The sequence below is a fragment of the Mangifera indica genome, chromosome 3 (assembly GCF_011075055.1).
Source record: "Mangifera indica cultivar Alphonso chromosome 3, CATAS_Mindica_2.1, whole genome shotgun sequence".
Taxonomy (NCBI): domain Eukaryota; kingdom Viridiplantae; phylum Streptophyta; class Magnoliopsida; order Sapindales; family Anacardiaceae; genus Mangifera; species Mangifera indica.
Window position 1 is genome coordinate 13,997,158 of NC_058139.1, and position 19,033 is coordinate 14,016,190.

The window sequence follows — 19,033 nt, forward strand, 5'->3', positions numbered from 1 at the left end:
TCTTGGACTGCAAGGTCGTCTTGCTACAAAAGTGCCTAATGCCACCATCACGACTACTTTCTAACACTGCTTATTCATGTCTCTAGGTTAAGGTTATTGGTATTGATTGATCCAATACTACTCTCTCTAGTCATTCTTTACCTTATGGCTTCTGACCTTAATGCCTTGCTTAGGGCCTCTGAATGGGATCTAGGGGCATGATCTCCCATCATGACATCTTTGGTAATGTCTGACCTAAGCCCTCCAAGGAAAACCTTCATCTTGCCCATATCTATGCTTGTCACTTCTAGAGCATACTTGGCTAATGCATTTAATTTGATAAGGAACTTTTTAACTGACATGTTGCCCTACTTTAGATTGATGAACTTTTGGGCCATCAAGTGTAGGATGTCTGCTGATAGGTACTTTTTTTCAAATGCTCATTTGTACCATCCATAGATGGATGACCAAACGAAGATAGTCAATTGTTGTTTGGAAAACTATCTAAGGTGTATGGCAAATGATTTACCACATAACTAGGCAAAATGGCTTACACTAACAGAGTTTTGGTAAAATACTTTGTACCACACCAACATTCAAACAACTCATTTTCAAGCATTGTATGGCTATCCTCATTCGATTCATGTTTCATACTTTTTGAACGACACCAAAGTTGTGTTAGTTAATGCCTTCTAAGGATGAAGAGAAAAAAGCATCCAACTATTAAAAGATGCCTCAATAAGGTACAAACAAACAAAGATTAGAGAGGAGGTTTCAGGTGGAGGATTGGGTTTACCTCAAGCTTCGACCTTATAAGTAAAGCATGATGCACCGAGGAAATGCGAAACTACAAGCGAAGTATTTTAGCCCATTTCAGATAATAGACATGATGAGAACCATTGCTTACTGCCTCCAATTGTCACCAAACACAAACATCTATAATGTCTTCCACGTGTCACTATTGAAACCTATGCATGCTTTAACTCAAGCATCATCATCATTACCCAAATTTAGTCAACCAGCTAATTGAATCCAACAAACAATATTGGATTGTCAGATGGTCAAACAAAAGAAAGTTGCAGCTGCTCAAGTCTTGATTCGATAGCTGGGTCTTCCAAAAGTCGAATCACTATGGGAGTCTACAAAGGAGACGAGGAGTCGCTTCCCTAACAAGATAATCAAAGAGTGGGGCAATATTACATATTTGATCCATTTTAGCCCAAACAATGTCTTTGTACACCAGCGGTCATCTTAATGAAGCACACCGTTTTTAGAGGTGTGAACGTAGAAACAGGTGTGAATCATATGAAAATTTTAATTGAATAATTTTTGCATTAAAGCTTACGTGAACAAGCTATTATTTAGGATTCTAGAATTGATTTTACATATATACATATATATATATATACATATATATATATATTCTATTTAACGAGAAAAGATGTGAATTTGAGTACTTAATTTTTATCTTCTTCTCTCTCTCTCTCATCTCCCAAATTTTTGTCTGCCTGTGGTTCTCTCACCAATTCGTATCATTTGCCCCCATAGAGTTTTGCAGTTCTCAGATTTTGTTCCATTATTTTAAAAGCACAAGGAGTATAAAAATGTTTACCAAAAAATAATCAACCCAGAAAAGTAAAAACAAATACAAAACACTTTAGCACCCATAAAAATTTTCAGAAATTCGAGCTTTAACATGTTTGTTTCAATCAGAAGCACTACAAGGTGATATACAAGTAAGCCTGCGTTGTCTGTGACAGGTGGTAAACACACAGATGGAAATTATTAGCTATTGAGAGAATACATATATGTTATCTACAAAAAAATCTGATTCAAAAAAAATATTGCAACTGAGAATGTCATGTGTTAAAGAGTTTCCTGAAAGGTCCATCCTTCCTGTCTTTGGCAGCTTCAGTTAAAGCAAGGAACCGCTTGAATCCTGTTGTGGCCGCCCCTCGTCCAAGGGCAGCTGCTCTTGTCAGTACGTCTTCTCGCGAAGCAATAAAGCCAAGTGAAGCATTATTTGCAATCACAGAAGCTGCTGGAGCGGCTGGGACAGCCGGAGCAACTGATGCTGGAATAGAAGGTTGTGTAATTGCTGGTCCATGTTTGTTGAAGTCATCCAGTATAGTCTGCTGATCAGCCTTTTTAAGACCCTGTAAATGCCATACTCTGATTAAGCCCATAAATAAAAAGTTAATTGCATGCATCATGAAACATTTAAACTCGAACCATATCATACTACTATTATCTTGCCCATAAAGCATATATCCCCTTGGCAATACAAATAAGTAGAGAATCTTCAATAACACAGTTGGAAATTCTAATGAATACGTAAAATTATCTTCAAGACTGATCAAATACATCCTACTATGGCATTAGTATTGAATTCCATTGATTAATTCAAATTGGCAACTGTGAAACCACAAATCTTCAACATCTTCAAAAGTCAAGGGCATTCTTAATAAAATCACAGCACTAATCAACTTCGAAGAAAATTCTTTTCTTTGAAAAAGAAAGAAAGAAAGAATGTTTTCAACTTATCATCTCTTTCAATAAATCTCAGTTAAATGGTCATTCTTGGATATAACTTTTTCAAGCTTCCAGTCAGTAAAACCATTCCCTTAGGAAAGAGTCACCCTCGCAGGTCTCTGATGGATTTGATAGAAACTGACTGACATGGAAAAGAACCTCTTGAAAATCACGCAGCGATCCTCTGAAAGGATTCACCATTTATTCACTAATATAAAAGATATCTAATCTAATTCAATTTTAACTACTATTTTATATGGTAATTTTATAACTTGTAAATAAGTACAATCCTCACTCCTTCTATTTTGTACTTCTCCAAGGGTCACGAGTCTCTTTTCAGTCAAAATGGGTTGTTCCATTTAGCTAACCGTATGTAACATTTTTGCCTAAAACGAATAAAGATCCCTGCCTAAAAAATTAAATCATCCAATATCAAATCTCAATTGTAGATGTTTGAGAGAAAGAAATAAATAAGGCAAGTGATAGTTGGCTATAACCTTAAGCTCTAAAATACGCTGAAATTCCATTGGTGTTCCCTCTGGTAGCAATGCACGATATGTATCTGCTACAGAATCTACTGGGGATAGTATTACCTGTAAATTGAAACCAAAATTTAAATTGAGAACAAAAATTTTAATCGGTCAGAAGACAAACCCATCATTAATTTGGTCACAAACCTTCAGAAGTGCTTCAGCTTTACTCATTTCACGGCTCACAAATTTTGAATAGTTAGCAGCACTTGATGACTGCCAAAAAAAAAGAACTGGGTAAGTTTAGATTTGTGTATAAATTAAAGAACAAAGCCCTGGCAATGATACTTTCATGGATTCGCAATGTAATCACAGCGAAAGCATATGATATAAAATGGTAATCTAAAACTAATTTTATTGTTAAAGTAATTTGGAACTGGTAAAATATGTTCTTTTTCATCTATTAGATTATACAACCCCCATATTTCAAATACCATGGCAATCAATTCAATCCTCATATTTGTCATTCAACTTGATTGAAAAGAACAATTCACATGTTCACTAAAGACCATATTTACTTTCTATTTTAAGTCGGTCCCTTCTTCAACTTGAATCAGTTACTCAGTCAAGTGGACAAACACCCATGTGTGTGGTGGGATGATGACAATGATGTTGGTGAACGTTCAACAGATGAATACATAAATTTTCGTCTAGACTCTTCAATCGTATCATATAACTATAGATGTTTATTAAGAGCACCAACTCACCTGTCGAGCAAGCATAGGTATGTCTAGAAGAATGGTTTTTACAGCTTGTGTATCCAATAGCATCTGCAACAGGATTACAATTTATCATCAAGGCACATGAGTGAATCACAAAGATCAGAGCCTATAAATTATGCATTTTTAAGGCATGATTAGTGGCAAATCTTTTTACAAGTATCAGTCAAATGGCTATGACAATTCACCAAAGAAAAGAAATAAGTGTTAATACAATAAGAGGAAGCCTAATTCTCATGCTATGCAAAAAAGATTGATCCAGAAACTTTGCATTTATCTGTCATAAACGACAAATAAATACAATAATTGCAAGAAAAAGAAGCAATTCAGTAGCTTTGCTCTTTTAAATACAAGTGATACCAAGTCTCACTCATTTGTACAGAGGTTATCAAGTAAAACTCTTAACACTGAAAACAAGGAAAAATAACTTAAGAAAAGAAAACTGATGCTAGGCAATCAACTACACTTCAATAATTCAGAACGATATACAACTGCAACATACCAAGAAATAAAGCTTTTTCAGCAAGAAAGAACATGCACACAAAATCATTTTAGTGCGTGAGAAGTACATAAAAATAATGCAAATGTCAAGGTGAATATCCTGTCACTTTTCATCCTCTACGCCTTGAAGAAGTAATTAAGGATCTACGAATCAAGGCACAACAAAGATTAAATACAAATCTCCCAAATCTTCAAGATAAAATTTCTTTTAAAGCCATGGTTGTACTATACCCTAGTCCATCTTCTAGCTAGAAAAATGCATAATTTGACATATAAAAATTATAGATGTTGAAAATGGTCAGTACCTGTTGGGCTCCAGTTTCTGATATGTGCTTGCATTTGAAAATATTGGCATAGAATCGTGGACCAAGAGATGAGGCCAGCTGCATAGATTAACCAAAAAAAAAAACAAATTAGCAATGAGCTACTGTATGATTTTACAGAAAAATAAGTCGAAAAGATGTATGACATGGTATCATTTTGGCAGAACATTTGAGTATTTTATGACTTTCAGAAGAAAATAAAGTGCACCTTGCAGCTTTGAAAATGAATTAAGCTGAGACAGGTCATAATTTTAGATAAAGTACAACATTCAATTATGAAGTTTGGAAAAATAGATGGCAGTAAACAAAGTTTAGAAGATCAGCAAACATAGCAATTAAGTATAAAAAAGGGCATAGAAAATATAAATCAAATCTAATATACTCAAACATAACATTCCTTATCAACATTTCTTATCATTATAAGGTCAAACAAATATTGGTAGTCCTCTGTAAAATCACCTTATCCAAGAAGAACTGAAAGTAAATGGGGGACAGAAGGCTTCCAAGTGCGGGAATGCTAGTAGTAAGGATCATATTTATACCATTAACATACCTGCAATAAAGTGGCATGGTTACACATGCAAATGTCGGAGTTTAAATTAATTAGTGTTCCAAGATTTTAGAAAAACTATCTTACTCGGATTGGTCACCCACACTCTCAAGGCTACCCCATGGCACACGTGTCATTGCAGCCATCTCAGCATCAAACTTAGTTTCCAATCCTAGAACTAAGGTTACTAATGCTTTTGTTATAACTGCTGAAAATTCATCCTGCAAGATTTTTTGAGATTGTAAAGAAGCAAACAGTACAAAAGCATCAACCTGAACTTCATGAAGCAGTTTAATACCTGAACTTCAGACATATCAACCCCATCTGCCAACTGTGAATCAATTATTTTGGACACACTTTCAGCCAGTTCTCCAGACTGCCAAAACAGACCCGAGTTACTAAACGTTTTTTTAGATGCTTCCCTTGTTTATAGCCAAAGTGCTATGCAGGTACATAAATAAAAAGATATACTAAAATTATGCCAGCAAGTTATATCAAATCATCAACAAAGAACATAAGCATCATGGAAATTTAATATTTAAGAGAACATACATGCCAGCACCTCAAAAAGCATGGCTGAGAATACTTTGCCTTAATTCAACAAATGCAAATCAAAGGGAGATAATAAACAATATAAGTTTTCATATCTGAACCCAGAACCTTTCTCTAATACCATACCAACAAAGTTTTTATATGTCACAAAAGCTGGATTAAACATAAGTTCAAAACCAGTTACAAGAAGCACCAAGAAACAGAAAAACAAACTAACCGTTTTATGGCAATACTCAGCCGAGTTTACAATATAGCAAATCAATCTTTCATCCTTGTCAGAAGTCTGCTCAAAATAGTAAAAGAAAAAGCATACACAAATTAGTATTTGATACCAAAAATAGAAAAATCACCAAAAGGATTTTAGAAAAGAACTTAATCCCATGCACCTTTATCTGTCCATCCATACCAGTGGCTGCTGCAACAATTCCTGTACCACCCTTAGGAAGTCTTGCAAAGAGCTTTGCCGCATATGCTTTGAGCATTTTTTGGAATACCTAACACAGGAGATGCAATTATGGTTTTTCCTTTTGGTGTTGATAATATAAAGCTCATCTGCTGCAAGGTTGGTGGAGATCATGGAATTCTAAATTCCATTGCTATTGAAATGACATCCTCTTTCCCCTACAGCAATCCCATATATGTGTTCGATTTCCAAGAAAATTTAAGCATAAAAATTCTCTCAAGTACTATTAGTAAATTTATACTTTAGTTAAAACACCTCTGACTCTTTAAAGATGTGTGCTCATAGACACTTAATGGAGTAGAGAGAAGTTGTGGCACAACACTATCAAACACTGATATTCTTTTTCTTTTTTCTAATTGAAGAAACAAGATACAAGTTTTATTATTTGTCAAAATAACCAAAAAAAAAAAAAAAACCGGTGAACCAGCATCCACTAATGCCAAAGACCAGATCTTACAAAGAGAAAAAGAACACAGTGATCCCAATTTTAAGCTAAAACAAACTCCCAGTCTCCATGGATAAAGAATACAGTAGTATTCCAACATTGTTTAGAACTAAAAGACTACATCTGAAGGACAAATTTTATCCACCCGTCCACCAAAAAATTCCTCTAATTTTCTCAAACAAAATGACCACGAAAACAGCTACAACACAAATCATTCATATAACCAAAGCTTTTTCATCATCAATGAAAGCAGAATGACTTTCAATGAATAACTACACACATGAGCCCAGAACAGACAAAGATATTATGGGTTCCATGAATATATTAAACCACAAATTTGAAGCAGTAGAACAAACATGAAACAAGAGGCTAGTGCTTTTCCCCTTTTTCTTGCACATTGCACATTATTTTTTCCTGTAGGAAATCATATAAATAGAAAGGAGCATAAAAGTTGATTAGATATCCACAAAGTATCAAATTACCCAAGGAGGGAGGCAAAAACTGTAGAATGAATATACCAAAACCATCCCATGAGTTTAGAAAACAAGGTTTCTACTTCCAGACAAACATATGCATCAGTCCAAATTTACTTTAAAAGTATAATCAACCAAGCAAGAGGTAGAAAACATTAGCTTTAATCAAGCAATATCTAACAAATTAACTAGCCATGTCTAACTGGCAATGGCACAGTTATGATCCAAATTGTGTACAACTTCAAACATGAGACATCGCAAATTCTAGGTCTAGTCCTCAGTGGAAGCAAAGAGCATTTGAAAAGGCTCCCTAAGCTTTGTTTAACTTTTTATGAGCACTAAATCCATTAAGATTTTCTCTTTCAAAAATGTAGCAATTCAAGATTATATTAAAATTCAACCTGAGGTTAAAATATTTTCTTATTTTGGTATAAATTATAATCTTACAACACATACAACAAATACAACACAAACATAATTTAAGAGATCTAATGACAAGTTTAAAGAATGAACCTTGAACAAATTGAATAATGTGTTGCTTTTTGTAAGGGCACTGCACCGCTTTAAGCTTCTCTTGATTATAAGAAACAACTGCAATTGATGACCGAGGGCAACAAAAAAATACAGTGAATATGATAATTGGGAAATCATATTATATTACATATTTTCCAATAAGAATAAGTTTTATTAATGCATCCAAAACAAACTGCATGAAAGGATCTTGAAAAATTACAGTTCAAATTCCCAATTTTACCAACTTGGCATTCAGTGTTATCCTAATATTTGCAAGTTATTTGCACCAAGGATGAACTAAAATTATTTAACACCAAAACACTTAACCACAGAGTTAATTGTCAGTAGTTAAAGGGATCTAGTTACTTAGGTTATTAACTATATCAAGACTGCACCAATTCTTTCTTGATATTATTCAGATACACAGAAAGAAAAAAGATCGGACCAGAAATCAACTGATACTAATAAATCACCCCAAGGTTTAAAGAAAAAAATAATCTTAGCAGAATACATGTTAAGCAGCCCCCAAAAAATATAGGTCAACCCAAATTTTGATTATGGTTAAGGTGAATAAAGAAGAATGATGCATCTATTAACTCGTTGAGATTGAAGGCCAAGTGCATACAGGTTACTATAGAGCAGGGTCAGGTTGGACTAAAGCAGTGCTAAGGATAGATAGCATATTTAGCTGAATAATATGTATTAACAGATGCACTGGAAGCATTTGAATACACACACACACACATTTACATACATACATACATACATATATATATATATATATATATATATATATATATATATAAGTTAAGACAACCTGATTTAATTATTTTTTTTTAATCTATCTATCTATAATGTATTTTATTTACTGTTCATCTTTCTTGCATAAAAATTCGTGACAACAAAGCATGTTTACCATTTTTGTGTAGTTGCATCCAAGAAAGGAAAAGGTGGGTAGGAGAGAGAAACTGAAACACCCTTTTCAGTTAAGAAATTAAAATTTTGAATAAAATATTCATTTATTCTCTTTCCTTATGTATATTTTCTCTATTCTTTCCTAAAACGAAAACTTTCATTTCAAATCAAGACTCCTAATACAAAATTGCAAAAGAGAATCAATAATTGGCATATTCAAGATGAACTGTTGATTGTTAGATACTGATTACAGTTCTGTGTTAAAAAGTCCTAATTTCAAAAAGATTTTTTTTCCAAAGAGTGATGAAAAAATATAAAAAGAAAAGAGAATATATGAATATTTAATCTAAAATTTTAATTTTACTGTATGAAAGGGTGGACCTGCATTCTCTCTCCCACCCACCATTTTCTATTTTTTCTCAACTGCAATTTCACAAAAAGGGTAAACGAATGAAGTCCTTACAATTTATATGCAAGAAAAAGAAATCGATACATAGAATACATATATGAATGTACCCCTATATTTATGGAAATTTTCAGGTCAAGACCATGTTCATTGGATTCACCTGTAAAATATTTTATTTCACTCAAATGATGATGAATTCAATGTCATTTAAGCACAATCCTAAAACATTTAATATCCTAATTTTCTGACTAGAAAATTACTGTGTGTGCGCACTTTTGTGCCCATGTGTTTTGTTTGTTTGCATGTGTGTGTATCATGCTGGTGACTTGATAGATGCCAAAGTGAAAATCGTAATAAGGCCAATGGATTCATTGAAGAACTAAAATTGATCCAACAAAATATCCAAAAAATCTTAGCTAAATATCAAAGAAAGACGCGAGATAATAATTGAAAGTGGATCATTTCATAATTGGCTTCTAGAATATTAAATATATAATAAATTTAATGAAAACAAACTCTTTTGCCTCTATTTCTTTTTCTTCCTTCCACTCATGTCACTTGCTCTCCTTTCACTTCTCTCCATTTTTTTCAAACACCGTTTATAGGAAAAGGAAATTTGAATTTTATAGATTAAATGAAAGAAACCTCAGAAAAAGATTGTTAATTGACACAAAATTGTATCATATCATTTTGAGGAGGGTAGGTGTTGAATTGGGAATAAAATCATTTGGTAGTGATTGGGTTGGGATTAGAGCAGCCAAGGTTGATTCATAGAACACAGAGAGATCAATAGGCTCCAGTTAGTCATTGTGAAACTACATATAGGGGATCATGGGTTCTGATAATTAGATACAAGAATAAAAGTATGACCCATTGATATTGTTTGTTTGTTAAACAGTGAAATGAGAACAAAAACAAAGATATTGGATTAGTAACAAATGTCCAAAAACATTATTCACATAATAATTATCTCTTCTTTGTTGTTGTTGGGTTTTTTGGTTCTGAAAGTAATTTGCTCCTATGATTTAAAGAGTTTGAAGAAAAAGAAAATGGGAGATTTGATGGACACAAGAAAGTGGTGAGAGGGTAAAGAAGAGAGGGCAAGATAAAAGAATTTGTTTGAATAAATTTAATATTAAGATACTGTTTTCAAACTAAATGTTGAATAATGATCCCACCTTCATTTAATATTCCATAAATTTCTGTGTTTTGCTTTGATATTTGGTTAAGCCTTTTCTTATAACTTGTTAGACTATTTTGATTCTTACAATCTGTCTGCATTTTTGCTTCTATTAGGTCATCAACATAAGAAACATCTTGATATGCACAAAATTCTCTAGTTAGGACCATGCTTAAAATCTTGTTGGATGGCACTTATTTTCACATATAAGAATATAATTGAGATTAAGTATAATCATGATATAACCATATTCATAGTTAGGATGCCTGATACTATATTATATAAAAGACCATTGGACTTTATCACTAGATGAAAATAATTGATTAAATATAAGAATCTAACAATGTTCAGCATGCATTAAACATGATCATGGTATAATTAACGTAAGAATGTCAGAGGAGATAGGCATCTAATTGATGATTGCATCCAGTAAGAGTCCTAACAAGCAAACAAACTTTAGATTGGCAAGAAACATTTTCCTCATCTCCCAAACTCCACCATACTCCCCACAACACTCTAGTACAATTAAAGATTGCATCCAGTAAGAGTCCTAACAAGTAAACAAACTTTAGATTGGCAAGAAAATTTTCATTGTCTCCCTACCTCCACCATACTCTCCACTCCTAAACTCTAGAACAATTAAATTCCTGGTGTGAATCAGAATAGATTCGATATTCTCTCACAAGAGTATATTTCATTATCAATAAGCTATTAGTGGCACAATATAAACTGATGCTAATTAATTTATATTTTTATCTTTACAGTAGGTCTCTAGTAAATTAGTCTGTGGAGTCCCACAAAATTATAATGCAAGGTTCACGATCAAATGGATTCAAGAGCCAGATCAAACAAGATTTTAACACACCAAACATATCAATAAATCAATTATGGAGGTGCACCAAGCTGAACTACTAAGCTAGAAAGAGAGCTTCACATGATGATCCACAGCTTGTAAGGACACACTGCACACATGCCAATAGAATAAACAAAAACCAATGATTAAATACTTACTTGCATGCTACTGTTCAGAACATTATTTTGACTTGCTTCTTCAATATCCCATGTTTCGTCCTATTACAAGATAATTATTGGAGATAAGCGCAAGAACTATCCAAAATGAAAAAAATGTCACATCCAAATTACCTGAACAAGCTTCTCCAGATTCTCCATCAGTGTCTTTTCTTCTAGTTCTACATAAACAATCATGTGCGGTTCAAAGCAAGAAGAGATAATCCCTCGGAAATTGAACTGCCAATCATGAGGAAAGATTAATTTAGGAGTTATCTGAATCTTCATAAGCTTCAAGCTTGAAACAAGAACAAAACATTCGTAATACCACTTAGAGAAGAAAAATTTACAGTGGCAACATATCAGTAAGAACACCCACATCGGATTCATTACAAAGTGAGATATCTTCTCAGTGAAAAGAGTTAAAATAAACTACTAACATGACAAGAAGGCCAGAACTTCAAAGAAAAATGAATTAATTGGTGAAACCTGTCAATGTAACCAAAATTTAAGGAGAACACTTTTTTTTTCTTTTTTGGCTAGAGGTAATAAAATTATTTTCTATGAGGGAAAACAAAAAAGGACCCAGAAACACAGGCCTTTACAAGCTCACAGTATATTTAAAAACTACATCATAATTATCCATCTAAAACAAGTACATACCCCAGCCCCTGGCACTGACAAATCTGTATTTCCATCCTTTTCCTGTCAATACAGAATCGAAAGGATCAATAAGTAAAAAATAGGGCATGGATCACTTACTGAGCAAACAGTTTTTCAAACAATATAGGAATATAGGATCCATACTTGGGTTTCACTTCCCTGATGAACAGCAAGCCTTTTTTCATACTTCTTTCGAATATCTGATGCCTTTTGACTGTTATCTTCTGCTCTACCTATTTCTTCAATGTCAGCACCAACCTCTCTGCTGATACTGCCTCCTCCAAATTTCTCAGCTAATTCATCCTCAAATTCTAGGGTTCGTTGTAGTGCCTATAAAATTTAATAATGCAAAAAAACACCATTAAGAAGAAAATTTAACCAGAAATAAAAGTGAAAGGCATGTATATAATACTGCTACATGTATGAAGATAAGTTATGCCTATATGTGAAAATATAAACCCAAGCTGGAAGAACTCCTCCTATACATAAGACTGAAAAGGTGAAATAAGACATTCGAGAAAGCGAATCCCAGTAGCCACTGAAGATGCTCTATTATCAATCAATTATCTCTTTTTCCATAAATGTATCCTTCTTATATAGCATCAAGCTCTGTCTTCCAAGTAAAACTTGTTTTAATCTATGTCTCTTTGGTATAGCTCTTTAACACATCCTGCACCTAAGCTACGTGCAGTATGGAAGAGACTATCATCCAGGAAAGTAGTAGCCTCAAAAGACCAAGCTTCATCACAAGGATAGAATGGTCATATTCCCAAGGTATTCATTGAAGGATCCAGTTGGCTTGGCATTACATAGTTCCAGCTGTGCACAATCAAGAGACTGATATGCAATGAAAACATGGGTTGAATGCTCAAAATTAAAACCAAAACTTTTATCTAAAAAGTGTGCTTGTGACACTCAGTTGCAAGCACTACAAAGATGAAGTGGATATAAAGCATACTCCATTTTTAACATTTGAAAAAGACAAGAAAATGTATGTTCAAGCTGAAACTAAAATCACAAAATGCCACAGAATGAAAAAACATGACACCAAGCATGCAAACTTACATGCAGATTTGAATATCCAAGCACATGCAACATGGAAATATATTATATCAAAGAAATAATAGAGGACTTTCATTCACCATTCAGACAGAGTATGTGTAGTACCAACAATAATGTTCCAACATCTGGTTTTTCTTTCAGATTTTCTAGAATGTCTTCCAGCTGTTTCCTGAAATCAGAAAACCACCAAATCTAAAACTTCTTCAGAACGTATAAGCTAACAGCTCTTTGATAACATATAGGTTAAAGCAGATTTTTAACAGCCTCCTCAAATTTCCGTAGCCATATAGCATCAGCTCAAAAAAACAAGAATATGTCATGCCGAACCATTTTCAGTAGCTATGCCAATAAAATTTATCTGAAGATTGAAAACTCATCCCAAAATCAAGCATTATTAAGTGCTAGTGTCAGTTTCCAAAAAGACTCTTTTTTTTTTTAATTTTGCAAAAAGTATATCTGAGATTTGTAGATAGCAATTTTTTAAGAAAAAGCAAAAGCAATGTTGTAATGTAACAACAAAATTCAATATTAGCAGCAAAGGGAACCTTAAATTGTTCCAACCTTCCCTCCCCCTCCCTCTCAATGGACACACACGCACATAAAAATGTTTACCTTAGTTATAAAAAGTAATTATACCATATAATTTGACAGAAAAGAAGTATTTTTTGAAACTATCACACTTTCCTGCCAAAGTCACACCAAAAAGAAGAAATAGAAAATTGTTCTGTTTTAGATTTTCTCCCATTTCCTCTATTCCTAGCATTACAAATTTTTGCTTCCAAATGTGATACAAAATCAACACAAATTCACATTGGTTTTTGGCTTTTATGACACATTTACAAATTGAAGAAGCAGTCGATTGATGGTATGATTAAGAAGAATTAAGAATCAATGTCAAAGATGAGATACCTTGTCTTCTTACAGAACTGAATACAGAGTCGATAAGAAACATGCCATGACAGAGGAAAAATCTTCCATATTTCCTCATTTGTCCTCATACGACGTTTGATCCATGCATACCTTCGTTCAGTTTTATCTAACTTAGCTAATTCTGTCAACACAGCAAGCATCAAGATTTCAAATTCTAGGACATCAAAATGGACCTTCACAAAGTATGAACACTGTGATAGTCTCACAAACCAGCCCCTTCAAAAATCTGTTCATATGAAGTTAGCTCCCGGCGACAAAAGTTATTTACCAACTCTTCCCTCACAGATGGCTCCAAGGCATCAACAACCAAGCAAGCATCAGATAACTGCTGCAGTAAATTACCTTCTTCTGTCTCTTTGCCAGTACCTAGGCTGAGATGAAAAGAGAAAACAAGTTGGAAAAAACTCCAAGAAAATAAATGTCAGAAAAGCTATCCAACATGAATATCAAAAAGAATTCTATGATAAGATGTCAGAAAAGCTGTCTATGTATCAAACATTAAGAGAATAAATGTCACTGACAAAAATTCAGCATAAGTTACTAACTTATATGTTAAGTCCATCAGTGAAAGGCTAAAATATATAATGGGTCTTTTGCAGAAATAGCCAATTTTTTTAATTAAAAACTATAGATTTTGTATCATAGCTACTTTCAGATGAAGTAACAAAAGTGGACTAGTGTATCATCATGAGGACAAAAACCCTCAAGTGGGGTAACCACCCTATGCAGAAATAAAAATTAAAATTAGCATTATAATAGACCACTTATATATTATGGGAAAGGAGAGCAAAAGATTAAAAGTTTGCATACCTTGAGAAATCAGAAAACACATGTGACTTAAGTATTTGTTTTATACTCTTAAACTTCTCCCTAAGCTCTGTGATCTTTGGGATATCCCTGTAGGCTTCAAAATGACTACATAACTGGTTTACAGCCTGAAATGCATCACAACTAGCATTAGTAAGCATAATGCCTTCTCATAAAAATTAAAATAAAAAAGCAAAGCAGTTTTAAATTAAAATGCCAGAAAAAATATAATCCACAGAAAAATGAAATATGGTAAATAAGAGAATGTAGTAAAGAGCTAACCACAATATAGAAGAAACACCCAAAATAAAAAACTCAATTCCCTTTTAGCCCAAACTTCAGTCAGTAGAACAAGCTTCCTAAGGATTGGTTCATTCATCTTAAGCAATCTAGATCATATTCAGAGTAATGATGAAGGAGATAGGGTCAGTTAAAGAGGATCTCAGCAACCAAAAAAAAAAAAAAAATTAGAAGATGCTGATGGAAGTAATGGAAGAGACAACAACAGAAGATGCACCAAAAGTTTCCTAAGAAATACCTAATGATTAAAAATGACGAAGGTTCAATTGTTTTGATTATATTGAGGAAAATGGTTTAAAAGAGACAGGGAAGGAGTGATCTCAACTCAAGAAAGATTCATAGGAACTGTGGACAAAAAAGATGGTAGTGGAGGAAAATAGAAAATAGAGGAAAAGTATGACAAAGACACTAATGACTCTGTCAAAGAACTAACAGAAAACAAAATTGCAGAAAAATATTGAGGCCTCACATCAGCTAATCTTGAAAGGATTAAAGTGTCAGGGTCTTGAAGTTCAATATGAATATAGTTGCTTGAATTATAGGATGGCTGAAAAAGATAAAAAGAAAGTGTGGTAATCAAGGAACTGATCACAAGGACTACCACAGATACCATCATTCTTCAAGAAACTGCAGGAGGGAAAAAACAGAATAGTCATTGTGGTATCCGGGGGGCAAGAGCAAGGTATTTCTCCCCGCAATAGAAAATTCAAGGGGTGAGATATGCCAAAATATTCAAAGGTTGTAGAATCAATCTTTGGGGAATCTGCTTCCAGTAAAATAATAATAAACAATGGCAAAGATTAATTCTAATGGCCCAAGTCTAATCAACAAGTAGATAATGCAAGCTTCAAGCAACACACAAGCATTCTTCACCTTCAAGGATAAAATATGGTTCTTTAAAGGCTAATAAGCTAGCCCAAACTATTGATGGTGATGCTATTGTTAGATAATATCCTTGTTGAGTCTTGATATATTGATTGTATTGTGTCTAGTATAATACTGCTGGTTCACATCACCTCAAATACTTTTAGTAGTATTTTATCATTTCTTATTCCAAAACAGGAAGCAAAAATACATCCAATGGGCAACATGAGAAGCAAAAGCAAATCATCTCTGACCTATAATGGGGCTTAAAAATTAAATAATTGACCCATTAAATACCTCCAGCTGTGCAGCTGCCTCCTTATATTGCCGTTTTGAAGCCATTACCTGAAGCTGCTCAACAGCAGACACTGACATAGCATGGAAAAGAGTGTATTGATTAAGTGACAGACGAAGAAGGCAATTTTAGCACTGAAAATTAATATCAAAGAGTAACGTAGATTGAAAGAACTTTAACTAAGCAATGCTCACACTTTCAGACACATATCCAACATCAAAGATATTTTCATTATAGATATGTTAAATTTATAATAGATTAACATTCTCAGGTAGCAAAAGCCAGTTTTCATTCTAGATTAAAATTTTTGACAACCTCGATCTTGATGACATTTCACAATAAGAACACAGAAAAAATTTCACTATAAAGGGATAAAGGTATAAAGGTAACATAATCAACTAACCTAACATCGTAAGGCGATGAAGAGCTGTAATTGTAGTTGTAATATGCTTCTTTGCGAAGTCCAACTTCTTAATGTCACGGCATATTTCTTGAACCATCGTTTCACTCTGTTCAGCTTTGGTTTTTATTTCACGGATCTTATACATGAGTTCCTGTATTACCACCAAAAAGCTCAAATCAAAAGATCCCACATGCAATAATAGAGGCTTCAGTTTTTGAAAGCTAAAGCTAGTAAAAGGAGAGACAAATGCAACAGTTAAACTTTTCCTTGAGTGACCATATTGTATAACTATAGACATATTCTATAGTAGTTTTAACTTTATACAAAAGGAACTGACCTCCACGGCATGCGTAGCAGCAGCAAGATCTTCCTTAGCTTTGGTTCCTGAGTTACTCTGAAACCACAGTAGCAAATCCACAAAGAACTATTAATAATAATATTATATAATCCTTTTGGATGCATGAGTTTAAGGTGATTGTATGACACTCTCCAATTACTCCATTTGGTAGAAATTCAAAAATAAAGGACCATCAATAGTTTTGGGAGTTTGCATAAAGGTGGGGAAGGCTCAGAGTAACAGATTAAGTCATACTTCAATTAGGGTTTAAACACACTGTCTAGCAATAAGGTTGAGACATACTGGCACCAGAAGTGAAAAGAAAAATTAATAATATCCACTAAACTATACGACGGAAAAGAGCCAATAATTGAGCTTGCTTTACCAAAAGAAGGTGACAAGAGAGAAATAAAATGAAGCAACAATCACCGACTTATAGAAGCCTACCCCAAATATGAGTTTGCCTATTCCTAAAATGTATATGCAATTTGAGTATTAAATAGAAGAAATGCAAAGAGAAAACTTTCAAAACAGTAGTAACTTACCCTACCCTCAATCAAATAAGTTCACCAGTTCTCTTAAATGCCAAACTTGTTTATTTCCAATTGACTCTTAGAAGAATTTAGCTTAAATAATAATGTGAACACTATTCCCAATAAATGAACTTACACATTGTAAACAATTAAATGAAAGTGCTAGGTTTTCAAGCTCCATTTTATGATTTCAAGAGCTTCTCCATTGTAATCCACTCTTGATTTTCAACCATTATGAAGTTGTTTTTCAAAACATAGAATCTAGCAGGAATTATTTTTGCATTCAAGGCAATGTTTTGAGTTCTGTAGTTGCAAACTATTTTTTACTAGGCTCAAAGCTTCCCCCAGATTAAAAAATAAAGAACAGATAAATACTAATTAAACATAATATAATAGCACATTAGATTTGGGTATCCTCAAAATAATCCAATCATAAAGTATTTAGCATAAGATCTACAAAGCTTCTGACATAATTAATAATCTTGTAGAAAACATAACTAGATAGGTGGAAATAATGTGAGAACATTAAAAAAATCTATTCCACAGAAAAACAACCACTCAAAGATCATGGCGTGTAACAAACCCAAACAGGTTACAGTTAGACTTTCATAAACTTGACCATGCACCTCACTAGGAAACAGACAAGTAAGAAATCTTGACCTGTTGGCGAACAGCAGCTAATATTCCTGCATCCACACGGCGAATCTCACTATGTATCTTTTGCATAAGCGGCTCAACACCAGACAATGAAGCCTCTGAATATCGACCACATCTCACAAAGTTAATACGATAAACACTGAACAAGGCAATATGCAAATAAACTCTTTTGACCAACCGGGATTCACATATCTTTAAAGTTTCACTGAAAATTAATCAAACATTGCATTTTAAACTAAAAGAAATCTTCATAAAATGGACACTGCCACTGTATCAAGCATTCAAGCATGGGGACAAAGCAGAACCTGTGGGAAACATCTGGTTGATGTAATCCAGCGCACTTGATTTGTCCATGGCTACTAAAAATCACTGGAAGTACAGATCTAAATAAAAGAATATCAAAAATAAAAAAAATATAACCAATTTATTAAACACAATTGATTCGAATTTCACAATCCTGCATTGCGTCAAGGTATTAAACCAAGAGTGAGATCGTGACGTTGAACCGAGATTCAAAATTGATTTTATAAAGTTTGCATAATTAAATTGACCACACAGTACCTCTTTCAAAAACTTTTTTATCCCCTGTAAGTGGCAGACGGTGGCTTCCAGCGAGTCTTCACGACGAAAGCAGAGCTGACGGTTGCTTTTGCAAAGTGAGTTGAAGTTCTTCGATTTTTCTTCCGTGTAATGAGCAATAAATGGAAAATTCTAGGTTGGGATCAGATTTCGTGAGTTGTAATGACGATTAGGAGATAAGTAAAAAAATCCGCTGCTGCTTCGAATTCTGCAACTGAATGTTCTAAAAATTTGGGTTTTAAAAAGGGGTTAAACTTATAGTAATTTGGCACTGTAACCGTCCTTCACCTCTGTAGAACATGAGGAAGAGAATATTGAGACATTACATTAATGGAAGAGGATATAAGTCTTAAAAATCTATTCATCGTGGCTTTCACAAAATAAAATAGATAAATCTATTCTACGTGCAATGGTGGAGCAAACTTTACCCTTAAGTTCTCTAAGGGGCACAGGAGGGATTTTGGACATGTATGTATCGTACATGGCTAGAGATGTTTAAAGATGAATAGTTAAT

At 33.6% G+C, this 19,033-nt stretch overlaps 1 protein-coding gene across 4 annotated transcripts; it reads right to left on the reverse strand.

Moving 5' to 3' along the window:
* Window positions 1–1,815: 1,815 nt before the first annotated feature.
* On the reverse strand, window positions 1,816–18,874 carry LOC123211162 (vacuolar protein sorting-associated protein 53 A-like). Of its 4 annotated transcripts, none has more exons than XM_044629706.1 (25): window positions 18,502–18,871; window positions 18,246–18,309; window positions 17,944–18,038; window positions 16,751–16,807; window positions 16,414–16,564; window positions 16,013–16,083; window positions 14,555–14,679; window positions 13,955–14,115; window positions 13,724–13,865; window positions 12,920–12,983; window positions 11,897–12,082; window positions 11,753–11,794; window positions 11,225–11,329; window positions 11,093–11,152; window positions 7,581–7,658; window positions 6,073–6,180; window positions 5,904–5,969; window positions 5,433–5,510; window positions 5,222–5,355; window positions 5,044–5,137; window positions 4,567–4,644; window positions 3,749–3,811; window positions 3,189–3,257; window positions 3,009–3,104; window positions 1,816–2,135 (listed from the first exon to the last, which is right to left on the reverse strand). In XM_044629706.1, the coding sequence occupies exons 2-25, from the start codon at window positions 18,292–18,294 to the stop codon at window positions 1,839–1,841; spliced, it is 2,469 nt and encodes an 822-aa protein (XP_044485641.1). In that variant the 5' UTR covers window positions 18,295–18,309; window positions 18,502–18,871; the 3' UTR covers window positions 1,816–1,838. The 4 variants fall into 4 exon arrangements, with proteins under 4 accessions (XP_044485641.1, XP_044485640.1, XP_044485642.1 ...); XM_044629705.1 differs by having other exon boundaries at window positions 18,246–18,323; XM_044629707.1 differs by lacking the exon at window positions 18,246–18,309.
* Window positions 18,875–19,033: the final 159 nt, after the last annotated feature.

Coding starts and splice junctions, on each gene's coding strand:
- LOC123211162 (XM_044629706.1), bottom strand. CDS start 18,294: ATGGACAAATCAAGTGCGCTGGATTACATCAACCAGATGTTTCCCACA. Junction 4,645..5,043: donor TTCAGTTCTTCTTGGATAAG/GTGATTTTACAG, acceptor TAATCTATGCAG/CTGGCCTCATCTCTTGGTCC. Junction 3,812..4,566: donor CAGAAACTGGAGCCCAACAG/GTACTGACCATT, acceptor ATCCTGTTGCAG/ATGCTATTGGATACACAAGC.